At 41.5% G+C, this 16,477-nt stretch overlaps 1 protein-coding gene across 1 annotated transcript; it reads left to right on the forward strand.

Moving 5' to 3' along the window:
* The first annotated feature begins 34 nt into the window (after nt 1–34).
* Nucleotides 35–12,699, forward strand: cbr1 (carbonyl reductase 1). The gene is made up of 7 exons (XM_056291591.1): nt 35–161; nt 4,580–4,694; nt 9,246–9,415; nt 10,019–10,126; nt 10,966–11,174; nt 11,387–11,440; nt 11,537–12,699. The coding sequence occupies exons 2-7, from the start codon at nt 4,582–4,584 to the stop codon at nt 11,708–11,710; spliced, it is 828 nt and encodes a 275-aa protein (XP_056147566.1). The 5' UTR covers nt 35–161; nt 4,580–4,581; the 3' UTR covers nt 11,711–12,699.
* The last annotated feature ends 3,778 nt before the right edge of the window (nt 12,700–16,477 follow it).

The raw sequence follows: 16,477 nt of genomic DNA on the forward strand, positions 1-16,477 counted from the left end.
TATGCGCAGCGTCTCTGCGCACAATCAAAAACCAGCGTTTCATTTTTTTTTAACAGTTCCTCGTTATCCTCCCCCCCTCCTTTGCTCTGATCACTACTGCCTCTACCTGTGGTTCGGACCTCTCCGCTGCAGCAATCCACCGACAAGAAGACGACATTTAAGTAAGAAAGTTAAATTCAGTTATTGTCTTGTTTATTATTGTATTTTGGTGTAGACGTATAGAAATATTTAGCCAACCATTGGCATGCTAGCTAGTTTATTGTATTTTGGCCGCAGACGCGTATGATAGTCGACCATTGGCCGACGGACGAGATAAACCGGGGTGAACCGGGGTATATGCTGCGTTCCAATGTCCGAGGTCGGATTTTCCCAGTTGAAATTGCCAACGTTCCAAGCTTTCCAAGTGCACGATGCCAAACGTAAACTAAAAAATATGGCTGACCGTGACAAATAGGTGGGCTTCCCCCCCTTTTTTTCTTTTTTTTTTGGGTAAGTGTATGGATAACTGAACTGTAAGCAGTGCAGCTCCGTGCAAAAAAACCAACAGAAGAATAACTTTTGCGCAGAGAAAATAACTTTCTGAGCTTGTTTACCATAACCAGCTGCCTAATAACATTGACGACATATTTTGAAATCAATTTACATGCAGAACAGGTTTTACTATATGTAAGTATATATTATTTGAATTAATTAAAAGCAAGCGTCGCTTTAGTTGATGGTTTACCATTAACACCGTGCGCCTCCATGGGCGCTCGTGTGACGTCAGACAAATGCTTCTCCATAAAGTCGGGGTAGATGGATTTGTCTCGAGATTACAAGTAGGAGCTCCGACTGTACTTTTTTTTTAGTTGGAGGTTGGGAAATCTCGAATTCCTAGTTGTCTGGAACCCAACATTATTGGTTTATCCGATATCGCCGCGTTGGTGTTGTTCCTACGACATCGATTATCCAAACCGCTTATCCTGCTCTCAGGGTCGCGGGGATGCTGGAGCCTATCCCAGCAGTCACTGGGCGTCAGGCGGGGAGACACCCTGGACAGGTCGCCAGGCTATCACACACACACACACACACAGACAGAAGGACAAGGACAATTTAGTACGGCCGACTCACCTGACCTACATGTCTTTGGGCTGTGGGAGAAAACCGGAGCACCCGGAGGCAGACACGGGGAGAACATATTGTAACGTGCATGGATAAGTAGACACGTTGGTCCTTGACTAACGGGTCGGACCCTTTAGTCGACTGGTTAACGTTGTCGCTTGCGGAGTGGGAGATATGGGTTTGCGTCCCGGCTGTGGCGGTTCCCGGACTGCCCCCCGAATTCTCTGCAATACAAACTCCCCACAGAGGACGACCCGGGACGACCCCCAAGGTTGGACTACCTTGGGGCTCGAACTCAGGGCCATCTTGCTGTGAGGCGACCGCGCTAAACGACCGTTCCTACGACATCATAATGTCGCTTCAGCATTGCATCTGACCAATCACATTGTTGTGCTGTCATGCCTTTGTGACTTGGGGGAGGGGGTGGTTGTGGGATTGGATTGTGGGTTAGGGTTAAGTAAGTGTTGGGTTAAGGTTAGGGTTAGATTGAGGTTATATAAGGTTAGTTTTGGTATTTCCCAGTCGAAGAGGCAGGATGAATTGTGCAGCAGGCGGGGAGACATCGTGGACAGGCCACCAGTGTTGTTCCCACATCATAATTATTGGGATAGGCTCCAGTATCCCACAACCCTAATTAGGATAAGTGGCTTGGATAATGGATGGATGGATGGATGGATGGATGGGAACAACATCAACACGGCGATATCGGATCCATCCATCCATCCATTATCCAAACCGCTTATCCTGCTCTCAGGGTCGCGGGGGGATGCTGGAGCCTATCCCAGCAGTCATTGGGCGGCAGGCGGGGGATACACCCTGGACAGGCCGCCGGGCCATCATAGGGATGTCATTCAGCAACTACACTGAATAGATATAAACTTATGGTTGTTTTAGACAAGTTCTCTTTGAATTAGTAGATTGTACGTCGTTATTACGCAACAAAGCAAAAATTGTAATGTTAAGATTGTAAATGGGGCCAATGCATTTGGCCCCATTTCAGAATCCACGTGTGTTTTCCTTGCAAACTTGGACGATAAAATAAGTTATCTCAAAAAATAGGTTATCCCATGCACCTTAAGCAGTTCGTGTGATTTTGGTTACTTTGATTAGAATATAAAATATTTAGTTCAAGTTCTGAAAATGACACTCGTAATCAAAGCATTGTCCCTACGAAACGGTCTCTCAGACTACAGTCTTGGTATTTTTCATAGTGTTGTTGATCTCTTCGACCCTTTTTTATAACTGGTATTTGCTTTGTAACTCTTTAAAGGGATTCTCAGCTACTCAACTACTTAAAGTGTGTGGGAAATCGTATAGTAACAATGAAACATGAATGAAAGTTGTCAATTTTGCTGAGTCATGCTGACTTACAAGGAAGCGCAATGGCGCTAAAGAGGAAGAAACCAAATAGACACAACATTTGAACTGAGTTTTATTCTAGTCCCAAGTGCTACTTAACTCGATCCCCTGCCAGTGTTGACAGAGTGGCACTGTAAGTGGTTTTGCAAATCACAGTTGTTGTTTTTTTTCTGAACCACTGTAATGATTTACATTTTTTCAATTTATATTCCCAGTAGTCAGTTTGCCTGTATTTTACTCCAAAAATGAAAAAAAGAACATTTAAATCTAATTAAAAGTGGCTTTAACCAAAGCCAGAGGTGCTCTGATCTCCCTGAATGGAGGTGCAAACAAAACAGGTTTTCCAATACAAATCAAAGAAAAAACATTTTTAGGATTAGTTTTGCATCGTGCTTCATTTGAAAGTGTTTTCCATTTGCAAAATCCGACGTTGCATTTTAGTTCTCCCCCATCTTTTTCATCCCAGTGTTTTTTGCTTTTACAGGAATTGCAAGATTGACAGTTCATCACAGGGCTGTTCTGTTTCTATTTCATGTTGTTTTTTTTGCTTTTGCGGTAGTGTTTTACGTTTAATAGCAGCAATTTCAGGATCAGAATCAAAAGCTCTGCCTTTTGATCGATGCAGTGTTATCTTAAATACACAGTGGTCGTTTCCCATAGGTAGCCTAGTTCTTTTCAAAGTGGACAAAGGAAAGCCTCCATTGTCTAATTGATACTTGATCAGTCCTTTCTTTGTTTCTAGAGCTGGTCAGGTTGTCGGATGGCTGGTCAGATGCTGATTGTACCATCTCATATAGAATTAGTATTGCAAGTTGTGAGGCAAACTGCACTTAAAATAACCATTGCGCTTTAACAATCAAGGAAAAACAAACATCAAACACCATAATAGAGTAGATTGAAAAAGGTAAAAACAAAATGGGCTGAAAGGACGCTCATTAAATTACACAGGTGTGTCTTTGCTGTAGTGTGAGTGACACTGACCTGGGGCCTCATGTATCAATTGTTTACTATGGGCAAATTTGTGTGTACACACCCATGGAATTTTTTAGCCCTCAAAATTGTCTGACAGTCAGGAAAGCATGATGGTTATTTGTAATTCTTTCCTCTTAACATCTATTGTCTACCTCTTGCAATGAGCAATCACCCAGGCCTGCAAGGACATCAGTGTTAGCCAATTGACCTTTCGCAAACTCCCGCCCCCCCCTTAGTTACTGTTGCTATGCCCGTCAAGCATTTCAGAACTATCCAGGAAGTAGCCGGAAAACACCAAAACATGAAGGAAGAAATCAGCGCATTGTTTGGGTAAAAGAAACAGTAATAATACGTTAGCTGTATTAGCTGTCAATAATAGCTAGTAGCAAGCTTAGCTTGGAGCAGACAGGTATTTTTGTTGATTTTGGATGGATTAAGCTGGCCATGGGGTCTGCTATACTGTGAAATCTATTGCCGACATTGCGCTTCTTGCGTTCTGGGTTTCGGGAAGGGGAAAAAAATTACTCCCCCTCCAAACTTTTCAGATATCTAGTATCCGATTTGCAGATCCCATAGCCACACCGTTTCAGCATTTTGTTGTGTGTTTGAAAGCTTGATGGACCGTTGCTAAGGTAGAATTGGACAAGCACCGTTCTGGGGCGGTACTTTGCGAAAGGTCAATTGGTGTCTAAATTCAGGAGTTACCCAAGTTCTACACTGGTCTCTGAGACAAACTTCAGGGCTAAAAAATCCCATGGGTGTGTACGCAGAAATTTGCCCATATCAACAATTGATACATGAGGCCCCTGGACATTTCCATTTGAGAGCTTCTGTGTGATTTGTCCGCTACACTGCATGCTGTGTGGTTAAGAACCAGTAGTCCCCATGACTCAGCAAGTTGTCTGTTTGGAATGAACTATCTGTTGGGCGTTAACAAAATGAGGTGGTTCTGCCTGACAGAAACCTGGCGACAGTGCCAGCTTTCCTCGTATTGGTGGCTTTTTGTATTGGGATGTGTGCCAAGTCCTTACTGAGTGTACCGTGCTGTGTTTTCAGTTTTTGTGTGCTCTGTGTGTGGTAGTTTCTTTTTGTTCAAAGTTAAATGAATATTGCGCTGTCTCTCACTCACTGTTTCTTCTTTTTCCAGCCATGTCCACCAAGGTTGCCATTGTAACAGGTAGTAATAAAGGGATCGGTCTTGCTATTGTCAGAGCACTGTGCAAGCAGTTTCAAGGAGATGTCTTCGTCACTGCAAGGGACAGGTAAATAGACAATATCAATTCAGTGCCTGCTAGAAAGTTATGATCTTAGCATTTCCATCAAACTGAACCATCTCTGACAAACTCATTTTTCACAATTTATCTTAATTCCTTTATTCATTGACAGGCAAATCATGGCTATGCTTTATGTGATTGAATTTTCACTCTACTGCAGACATTTTTTACTAATTATCATAGAAAAGCCTTTGCAAAGTCAAGCAGGACATCAACAGCTATGATGTTTGACTGTCTTAATTTCTTTTTTTTTCTTCCCCAAACTCTCTATTGGTGTTTGTCAACATTGTAAACAGTAGTTTCTCCCAATTGTTTTGACTTAAAAAAAAAAAACATACATGAAGAAGAAAAATGCGGGTGTCCGGGTAGCGTGGCGGTCTATTCCGTTGCCTACCAACATGGGGATCGGTGGTTCGAATCCCCGTGTTACCTACGGCTTGGTCGGGCGTCCGTACAGACAAAATTGGCTTTGTCTGTGAATGGGAGGCCAGATGTGGGTATGTGTGCTGGTCACTGGCGCCTCCTCTGGTTGGTCGGGGCGCTTGTTTTGGGGGGGGGGGGACTGGGGAGAATAGCATGATCCTCCCACACGCAACGTGCCCCTGGCGAAACTCCTCACTGTCAGGTGAAAAGAGGTGGCTGGTGACTCCATGTATCGGAGGGGGCATGTGGTAGTCTGCAGACCTCCCGGGATCGGCAGAGGGCGTGTAGCAGTGGCCGGTATGGCTCGGAAGAGTGGGGTAATTGGCTAAGTACAATTGGCAAGAGAAAAAACGGGCAAAAAATCCCCTCCCCCAAAAAAAGGCATATAAACATTAGGTATATTGCAAAAACAGTAGTTACAAACATAAACATGCATACATATATAAAGAAATTGTGTGGTAAAAGAAAAAAAATATACCCCCCCCCCACCACAAAGACTCTTCTTCTTCTTCTTCTTCTTCTTCTTCTTCTTCTTCTTCTTCTTCTTTTAGCTTGTAAAAAACAGTCTTCATGGTAAATTGCAACATATAAGTACTGTTAGTGCTACAAGTTAATCTTGAGCAATCAAAGGAGCAAAATTACAAGGAAAAATAACGACCAAGAGCCAGCTTCCCTGAGGTACACCCTGGAACTGCAGTGTCTCTTTATGGTCAAATAGGTGTTGCCATATTTTGAAAAATTTAGCCATTGTAGTAGTGTGTATTTGATCTTTTCTAAATTACTATAATGAAAAACATCTCTGATCCAAGCCTCAGGGGATGGAGGAGAGGATGACTTCCATCAAAGTAATATCAGTCTTCTAGCCAATAGGGTCAAGAAGGCCACAAGGTCTGCTTTCATTTTTGGCAAAACCACAGTATCTGGTACCACTCCAAAGAGTGCTGTTAATGCAACTGGATCAAAGGGCACCTGAAGTACCCCCTGATAACATTTGAAAAATATTGGACCAATATTTATGAAGACCAAAACATATGAGTCAATGAGGCAGGAGCTTGGTGACTCTGTCACAGACAGGGTTAATATCAGGGTAAATTTGAGAAAGCCCGAGTTTTGTCCAGTTAGTGTGGTGTATAATTTCACATCAGATCAGACCACGTTTGGCACATACTATGAAGAGTGGACCCGGAGAAGAATATCATCCCGTAGGTCATTGGGTCATTGTTCATTTCTTTGCCTATATCCTGCCCCTATGATGTTTTGACAGCTAACAACGAGGAGCTCTGAAGGGAGAAAATTCTCATATCCACATGAGATGATACTTTTTGATGTAGGGGGTGGTGATAAAAAAAAAGCATCAATGGGGAGGTGCTTACAAGGTGAGAGGAAAATTGGGAGCTTGTGTCATGGACAAAACTACGAACCTGTAGATATATAAAAAAGTGACTTTTGGGGATATTAAATTTAGCTGAAGTCTGTTGGAAGGATGCAAAGGTGCCCTCAGTATACAAATCATTAAATCTTCTAGAGAGGGAAGGAAGGTGTGATTTCTAAATATAGGAGCCTGTAATGAAAAGGTTTGCAGTCTAAAATGGCTTCTAAATTGGTTCCAAATTTTGAGTGTCATCTTGACTAAAATGTTCTTGCATTATTCTGAGCAGGCTGAACCACTAGGGGTATAAACCAAAGCAGCCAGTGAAGATAGCATACAGTAAGATGTTTCCGACCTCAACCAAGTTGGGATATTATGCAAGCTATGCCCGCAACCAATACTGAAGTATGCGGAAGTTGGTTACCCAAAAATAAAAGTTAACATTTGGTAGGGCCATACTCCCAACCTCCTTGGTCTCTGCAGGTATACTTTGTAGTTTCTTGGATTCTTTTTATCTCAAATGAACCCTGAGATAATCCCATCAAGTTTTTGAAAAAAAATATTTTGGGATAAAGATAGGAATACATATAAATAGAAAATAAAATTTAGGCAGGGTATTCATTTTAACAAAATTAATTCAACCATCTGGAGATAAAAGGAGTAATTTTTGTTCCCATCTAGTTTTAAACATTCAATAGTCCGACCTCTCCTGAAGAGGCCTACTCTTGACCCTATTGTTTTAAGCAATTTTAGACCAATTTCAAATCTTCCTTTTTATCTAAAATCTTAGAAAAGTCTGTTGCTCTTCAACTAATCACACACATGAAGAATTTTAGTATTTTTGAGCAAGTTCGATCAGGATTCCATACCCACCACAGCACAGAAACAGCTGTCATTAAAGTTACCAATGACTTATTGCTCACCGCCGACTCTGGTGCTTGCTCAATTTTAATTCTGCTTGGCCTGAGTTCTGCTTTTGATACGGTTGACCATGACATCCTTTTAAATCGCCTGGAAAGCTATGTTGGCATTAAAGGTACTGCTCTGGTCTGGTTCCAATCCTACCTATCTGACAGATCTTTTTCTGTTATATTGGGAGAATTCTGCTCATCCCCAGCCCCCCTCACATGTGGTGTCCCCCAGGGGTCAATTCTTGGTCCATTATTATTTTCCATTTACATGCTCCCCCCAGGACAGATCACCTTTCATCATAATATTAATTTTCACTGTTATGCGGATGACACCCAGATGACACCCGCTTACTGGTAATGACACACACGATCTTTCTCGTGTTATGGCTTGTCTCTCCGATATTAAGTGCTGGATGGCCCAAAACTTCCTCTTGCTCAATGCGTCCAAATTTGAGGTCCTTTTATTCGGTTCCCCTAACCTAAGCGGCGAGCTGGAAAAGAGTCTAGGGAACCTGTCCTCCAATGTCATGCACTCTGCCCACAATTTGGGTGTCTTTTTTGACTCCAAGCTCTGTTTTGACACACAAATCACTAGGATAGTACAGTCTTGCTTTCTCCAAATTAAGAACATCGCAAAAGTTAAACATTTTCTATCTCAAACGGACCTTGGAAAAAATCATTCATACATTCATCTCATCACATCTGGAATATTGTAACTCCCTGTATTCAGGGCTCAGTCAAAAGTCCATCTCCCGCCTCCAGCTGCCAGACTGTTAATAAATTCCAAGAGACATGAACATGTCATTCCCATTCTTGCGATGCTTCACTGGCGACCTGTTAGGTATAGGATTGATTTTAACCTTTTACTAATTACTTTTAAAGCTCTACATGGCCTTGCTCCTACATACATCACTGATTTACTCACACCCCCATGGACCTGGTCACTGCCTGCGCTGCTCAGGCACGTCCTTTTTAACTGTTCCCTCAGCCATTCTTGTTACTAAAGGCGACCGGGCATTTTCTGTAAGAGCCCCACAGCTGTGGAACTCCCTACCTGAGGAAATTGGAATAGCAAACTGACTGCCTTCTTTTATATCACTTCTTAAAACTTACTTTTATAGGGAGGCTTTCTTATGGTAAATCCATTGTTGCCCAATTTCTATTTATGAATTTATTTATTTTTCTATATTGTTTATATCTTATACTTTTATAATTTTACATTTCTATTTCTTTATATTTTTATACTTTTCTTTCATCACCTTATTTTAATTGTTTTCATCGTAAGCCTTGTTTTATTGGCTCTAATTCTCTTCGTTTTAATTGTGCTCTTGTGAGTTTATCCTGATCGTGTTACCTTGTTCTGTGGAGTGGATCTGGCTTTATGTCCTATATTTTTATTGTATTTTGTTGTTTTATCTTGACTATGTGCATTATTTTATCCTGTTGTGTGAGGCACCTTGTAATGTTGTTTAGAAAGGTGCGATATAAAGTTTATTATTATTATTATCATGATCATCTCTCAAAGTCCTGCTGTACTCAAGTGAGGAGAGGGGTAAAATTATACTTGAAAAGATTCTTAAATTTGTTAGTGACTTGGACCCCCATGTGCGTGAAACTGTCCAGAACTATTCTAAATGGTAATGTGTGAAGTGGGTATTTGTGAGCTGCAGCATTTAGAGGGAAGAGATCCTGTGTCTGGAGAGTGTCTGGTTAGATACACAGGAAATCACTGAAAGGTGAATCAGTTCGTTGAGTCACCATTATTTGATGAACTTACCTGGATTATTGAGCATGCATCAAGACAAAGTAAAACAAGACTTCTTGTTTTCATTTTAGTGGTCGTGGCCAGGCGGCGGTAGAATCTCTAGTCTCAGAGGGACTCAATCCCATGTTTCAGCAGCTGGACATTAATGACCTGAACAGCATCACTGCCGCAGCAAATTTCTTCAAACAGAAATATGGAGGCGTGGACGTTCTCATCAACAATGCTGGGATAGCATTTAAAGGTAATTAGATTATTCATTGGTATCAGGAGGTAGTGTTTAAGTAGTAACACATGTATTGGGTTGTATGTATTAACTTATTATAATGTCACAGTTTGGGTGATCATAATGCCTTCCCAGCTAACTCTCTAAAGTTAAGGGAGCCATGCTACCATGGCTGCAGATGAGAGCCATAACATGAGTTAAAGGAAATAATATTGTTTTCAAGAGTATTATCATGCAAACCTGTTGTCTGTCACTTTTCTGTGCCTGACTGTGTTCTGTCTGTCAGTCTCACCGTTTCTCTTTAGAAAATAGGTAATCCTTAAAAAAATAATTGAATAAATCTTTTTTTTAGTCAATTCTGCCTGCCATTTCTCAAAATCATTATAAGCAAGGACATGGAAATTCAGAGGAGATCACATGATGTGACTGTGTCTGACTTAAATAAAACGCAGGGATTTGCCGGCTGTATGTGAAAGGGGCATTCTCAGGAAAAAGATGGAATCAACTTGGTGTTGTGAAAGAGTGCTTATCAAAAATTCCAGGATTTAAGACTCAGTGAAGTACCAGGATTTTGGTGTGAAAGAGGCTTTTCCAACTGTCTTCATCGTGGTCTCTCTCCAGTTGCAGACACTGCTCCGTTTGCCGTCCAGGCTGAGGTGACCCTGAAGACAAACTTCTTTGCCACAAGAGATATGCTGACTCACTTCCTACCTATAATCAAACCTGGAGGTATGAACACAGAACTAGACGGGGTAGACTCGGCATTTCACACACAAAACTAGTTGTGAGCACACTGGTACTTGAATAGGACAAGTGCTAGATAAGGGAATAGTGAAGATAAGAAACTTATCAGCACACTGGAATTAGAGCTCCCTCATTTTTTTCAGCAATGTTTTGACTAGAAAGATCATTGTCAGTCAAAACTGGTTTGGAAGGGCCTCCGGGTAGCGTAGTGGTCTATTCCATTGCCTACCAATACGGGGATCGCCAATTCGAATACCCATGTTACCCCTCACATGTGGTGTCCCCCAGGGGTCAATTCTTGGTCCATTATTATTTTCCATTTACATGCTCCCCCTAGGCCAGCCGGATGTGGGTATGTGTGCTGGTGGCTGCACTAGCGCCTCGGTCAGAGTGCCTGTTCGGGGGGGAGGGGGAGCTGGGGGGAATAACGTGATCCTCCTACGTGCTACGTCCCACTGGTGAAACTCCTCGTTGTCAGGTGAAAAGAAGTGTCTGGAGACTCCACGTGTATTGGAGGAGGCATGTTTTAGTCTGCAGCCCTCCCCGAATCGGCAGAGGGGGTGAAACAGCAACTGAGATGACTCGAAAGAGTGGGGTAATTGGCCAAAATTCAGTTGCGGAGAAAAAGGGGTGGGGGGGGGGCATGATTGTGACAGAAGTCTAAGATTGTAGCATCCAGCTTCACAAGGTCTTTGTGTTTTTGCACCTTCCACAGCCACGTGTGAGTGTGTTGAGCATTTTAATGTGTTGTGAATGTTGTTTTGTTTGTGGACTCTGTCCAGTGGAATTTACCAGGTATGTGCTTACAATATACGTATTTCTAGGTCGTGTGGTGAACGTCTCTAGCAGCGTAGGTTCCCGGGCTCTGAATCTCTGTAGCCCTGCCCTGCAGGAACGTTTCCGTAGTAAGGACTTAACAGAGGAAGAACTGTTGGGACTAATGCAGCGATTTGTCCAGGAGACCAAGGATGGCAAGCACAAGGAGGGGGGCTGGCCTGAAACAGCATATGGAGTATCAAAGACTGGACTAACAGTAAGACTGACTTGATGAAGTCTGTCATCCAGTCCTCCGACATATCTGTATTGGCCTAGAAATTATATTTAAAAATGGATTTTGTTTGTCTTTGAACTTATATTTATGGAAAAATGCAAGCAATCATGTTAAGATTTAGGAAGATGTATAGCTGTAAATTTGATTCATGTATGAAAACAATGATTTTGTGTGTGTGCGTGTGTGCTCATCAGGTGCTGTCAATGATCCTGGCTCGGCGGCTATCTAAGGAGAGACCAAATGACCAGGTTATACTACATTTTCCTCAAATGTTATTATACAGCTGTTGTTTTGTTTGCTGACAGAAACTGAAGGTGTCACTAACATTATATTCATTATTGTAGATATTACTGAATGCCTGTTGTCCAGGCTGGGTGCGAACAGATATGGCTGGTCCTAAAGCTACTAAGTCACCAGATGAGGGCGCTGTAACTCCAGTCTACCTAGCCCTGTTGCCCCAAGGAGCCACTGAGCCTCATGGGCGGTTCGTCTCTGAGAAACAAGTACAGCCATGGTGATGGGTCATAGGGATCTGTGTGTGTCTTGTGTGCACACATGGACATGCTCGTCTGAATCTCTTGATTAACACTTGTGGGCTTAAAAGAATCATCACAGAAAAAATATACATTGCTTTTCTAAAATAAAATAACCACCCTTTTGGGGAGGGGGGGTGTTGCCAAGTATGAAAATGAGACATTTATGAAATGCAAAGAAACACATTAAGAAATATAACAGAACCTTTTCTTAGAATTTGTGATTTTATTGTAATAGAATACAATGCTGAGACTAACTGTAATGAAAATGGAATCAAAACCATTTTTGTGTTTTTGTTTTTTGTGTGTAAACCACAGTAATTATTTTTGGTTCATCTTAGTAATCAGTGATTTGGTTGAAGTTGTATTTCTGCATTTCCATTTGACTTTAGAATAATTTTGATTGAAAAATAGGTCTTGAAAGATGGATCTCTCAGTGAGTCTAAGGGTATGTTTGCATTGCAGGTCTTGATGCCCAGTTTCGATTATTTGCCTTTACCCAATATTTTGATATATGATATATCTTCTTCTTCTTTCGGCTTGTTCCCTGTTTCCCTGGGGTCGCCACAGTGAATTTAGTAGTTTCCATCGGTACCCTGTGAGGGCACAGCACCGATGGCAGTCGTTGTTACCCCGGGCCTTGACCAATCCGGTAAGGTCTTGAGAATCCGCATAACTATTTGCTAAAATTTTACATTGAATGCCCTTCCTGACACAACCACTAACCCTATGGATGGGGGCACAGGTAAAGCGCTGGATGCCACCCCAGTATTCATGGACTTGTGCCTATTCCTGTCGCCATTTTGATATATGATATATAAATATATAAAATGCGAGTGTTGCACTTTGAATGATGTACGATTCGCAAAGTCTTAATCAAATTGATCTGTGTGATTACTTTTGAGTTGCATTGGCAGATATCAGATTCCTATGAATCTGATGTATTTCCAAAATAAAGATTTCAAAATAAGATCTGGAAATATCTGATTCCATGTGCTTTTTCCTGGTTACATGTCATAAAATATCCGATCTGTGCCACATTTGAGCAAAAAATTGGAATTGGGTCACTTGTACCAGGCGGTCTAAATGTAGCCTAAAAGAACCCTCTGAGCCCATGGGAATTTTTTTTAGGAGTATTGATTTCGGAGAAAAAACTGAATGTGCTTCTTTATTTTTAAGCCCTGATGAAGGCCATGTACCAAGCTTTTGACAAACTAGTGGTACGTCGTGGGTCTCTACCACCATACATATAAAACATGTTTTACTGTCTTTGGATAAAATGACATGTTCTTACACATGTACTGGAATCATGAATATACCCTCTGGGAGAGGAGGTTCAAGCTAGCCTGCTGACCCAGAATTAATTTTCAGCATAATGACATTTACATGGATCTTGAGTCGTGCTGCGACCATGTCATTTCATGCCCCATAAACTCCATGAAAGCTGTCATACAATTATGCATTACAGAATCTAAATCTGGTTAAGTTAAAATCAGAAACATTGTCCATATTGTGTACTTGCCTGATTTCCATGTAAAAAACATTAACCCAGGATCTTCTTGCCTCACAGCAAGAAGGTCTTGGGTTACACCTTGCCTGAAGCCTATTGGTAAAACATAACTTGTTGGACTACTGTTTACGATTTATCCTAAACAATGTTTTTGCAGGTACATGTAGAATTCTAAAAAGTAGATTATAGTTCTGAACCATTTTTTCATTATATGCATTGTCTTCCACCATTGACCAATGTGTGTTCTGTCGTAGAAGATGGATATTATGCATATTGTGCATAATATGGAAATATACATATAGCAACACATAGGACACAGTAAAAAAAAACAAACAAATTATCCAATTAAAGTTACCTAGAATGTTAGAACTGCTGTTGTTGTGAACATATATAATGCCCCTTGAGAAACTAGCCTCCTGGTTGTCAATATAATTGAATCATTTCAGAAAGCCAGTCTGCTTCTGAATTAAGTGATTTAGTACCCTGATTGGATCGGGCAGGCAATGAGTTGTCACCGCTTTTGTCAGTTTTTGTATGGGAGGTTGTCTATTTTTGTATTGCCTTACAACATCATGCAAGCTAGCTAGCTTTCAAAGAGTCTTATGAGCTCAGGGCCACACCCCCTCCACCCAGCGCTAAAACACATAACAAATCAAATGATACTTCAGAAGCTGAAAAAAATGACATTCCTAACATTCCACCATAAAACTTATCCGTCTGAATCAAACTCATTGGACTGGATCTTTAAAATATTTCATACATCGAGCATTGTAACTATGTAAATCGAGAGGACAAGTTAGACTGTGCTGTAATTTTAGCAGTGTTCATGGAGCAGGACTGTGGTGCCAATATGGTCATCTGAAAAGTGAGAAGAGAGGATGGAGAAAATGAGAACGGGGGGAAATAGGTTAAGGAGAACCAGCACAGATGGAAACCTCCAGTGCTGCTCTTCCCAAACATTCCTGTTGTGACCATGCAACCCCACAGGGAATTCTCCCATCAGCCCCTGCCTATAGCTGGACATTTTCCATGGGAACCAGGCAAAAATTTCCTTTTTCCCCCAAGTGTACCCCTCCTTAAAAATTACCAGCTATTTTCTGCAGACTTCTCTGTTTGACTGTCTGTCTGGCCATTCATTGGTCGGTCTCTCTTTCTGTGTATCTGCCTCCTTGACTCACCCTTCTCAGCAGCTTTGTTAAGGAACGAATACGATGAGAAGGAGCTGAAAGTGTGAATGATCGACCGTACTGGGACACCAGGCCCCGCCCACTAATTAGTCCAGCCTTTCAAAATCATCTTAAATGACTAGGTCAAAGAACAAGCAGAATTTACCAGCCAATCAGCATTATTGGTGCAAGGGCATAAAAATGTGGCAGGAATTTGAAGTATGGTTTAGTATACAGATGTTTTTACCAACAGTGATTGACTTATTGCCTAAAGATAACGGCCTTCTTGATTCTTTAATCCTCGTACATTTTAACACCCAAGGAGTGTGCTTTGCACACATTAAGAGTGATTCATGAAACCATTTACTGTCCATTCATATTCATGGTCAGATTCTGGCCAAAGAGTCCATATGATATCTGCTATATCATGCTGGTATGATATGGTATCTGAACTTTGCATTGTCATTGTCCGTCAACTGCAAAATTCATGTCCCTGTGTTGTTTTGTGCCTGGCACTGCAGTAACACTGGAGTTACACCCAGACTGTATCAGCCTTGTATGAATGCTCTTCTTGAACAACGCTGATTTTAATACCTGCTTCAGGAGTGCTGGTCAGTGCAGTAGCTGACCCTGCACTCTGACATCTGTGTGGAGGGGCCAAATCAATAAGAATGTCCCTGCAGCTCTCAATAAATTATTATTTTTTCTATCAGTCAGCAGACAGTTGCATAGTGTCATGGTTGCCAACTGCCTAAACACAGTAGATTGCAATTTGCAATGGCAAATGGCATCCCACAAAGAGAGACATTATTTTGAAGAAACAGATGGTCAACTGTTCATTTTTTCATCATGGCTTTTTTTTTTATTGTCTGTTTTATTCTTGTATTCAGCTATGTTATGTGTATTTATTTTGTCCAAATTACTAATCCCCATTTCTGCTTACATTTCACTTAAAGCACTTACAGTGGATATAAAAAGTCCACACACCCCTGGCAATTTTGTGATGCAAAAAAAAAATGAAACCAAGATAAATCATGTCAGAACTTTTTCCACCTTTAATGTGAAATTCCAATCTGTGAAAAAAACTGAAACCTTTTAAGGAAGAAAAAGTAAAATAAGAAAACTAACAATAACCTGGTTGCATAAGTGTACACAACCCTAAACTCATACTTTGTTGTAGCACCTTCTGATTTTATTACAGTACTTAGTCTTTTTGGGTAAGAGTCTATCAGCTTGGCACATCTTGACTTGGCAATATTTTCTCCACTCTTCCTTGCAAGAATGTTTAGATCTGTCAAATTGTGAGGGTGTCTCCTGTGCACAGCCCTCTTCAGGTCACCCCACAGATTTTCTATTGGATTCAGGTCTGGGTTCTGGCTGGGCCTTTCCCCAAAACGCTGATCTTCTTTTGATGAAGCCATTCCTTTGTTGATTTGAATGTAAGCTTTGGGTCATTGTTGTAATGAAAGAGGGAATTTCTCTTCAGCTTTCTAGCAGACGCCTGAAGGTTTTGTGCCAAAATCAACTGGTATTTGGAGCTATTCATGATTCCCTGCACCTTGACTAAAGCTGCTGTTCCAGCTGAAGAAAAGCAACCCTAAAGCATAATACTGTGGCCACCGTGCTCCACCATGGGTATAGTGTTCTTTTGGTGATGTCCTGTGTTGTTTTTGTGCCAAACACACCTTTTGGAATTGGTCAAAAAAAAAGAAGAAAGCCATTTTATTTTGTCATTGTACAGTTTTTCGATTACAATGAATGTGCTCTCTGCATTTAACCCATCCTATTGTATAGCAGCAGAGGGTAGCTGCAGCACCCAGGAACCAACTCCAGTTCTTCTTTCCATTGCCTTGGTCAGGGACACAGACAGGAGTATTAACCCTAACATGCATGTCTTTTTGATGGTAGGAGGAAACCGGAGCACCCTGAGGAAACCCACACAGACACAGGGAAGAACATGCAAACTCCACACAGAAAGGACCTGGGACGGCCTGGGGTTCAAACCCAGGACCTTCTTGCTGTGATATAACAGTGCTAACCACTGGGCCACTGTGCTGCCACATCAACCTCGGTCTC

The sequence above is a fragment of the Lampris incognitus genome, chromosome 13 (genome assembly GCF_029633865.1).
Source record: "Lampris incognitus isolate fLamInc1 chromosome 13, fLamInc1.hap2, whole genome shotgun sequence".
NCBI classification, from domain to species: Eukaryota; Metazoa; Chordata; class Actinopteri; order Lampriformes; family Lampridae; genus Lampris; species Lampris incognitus.

Coding starts and splice junctions, on each gene's coding strand:
- cbr1 (XM_056291591.1), top strand. CDS start 4,582: ATGTCCACCAAGGTTGCCATTGTAACAGGTAGTAATAAAGGGATCGGT. Junction 4,695..9,245: donor TTCGTCACTGCAAGGGACAG/GTAAATAGACAA, acceptor TTTTCATTTTAG/TGGTCGTGGCCAGGCGGCGG. Junction 9,416..10,018: donor TGCTGGGATAGCATTTAAAG/GTAATTAGATTA, acceptor GTCTCTCTCCAG/TTGCAGACACTGCTCCGTTT.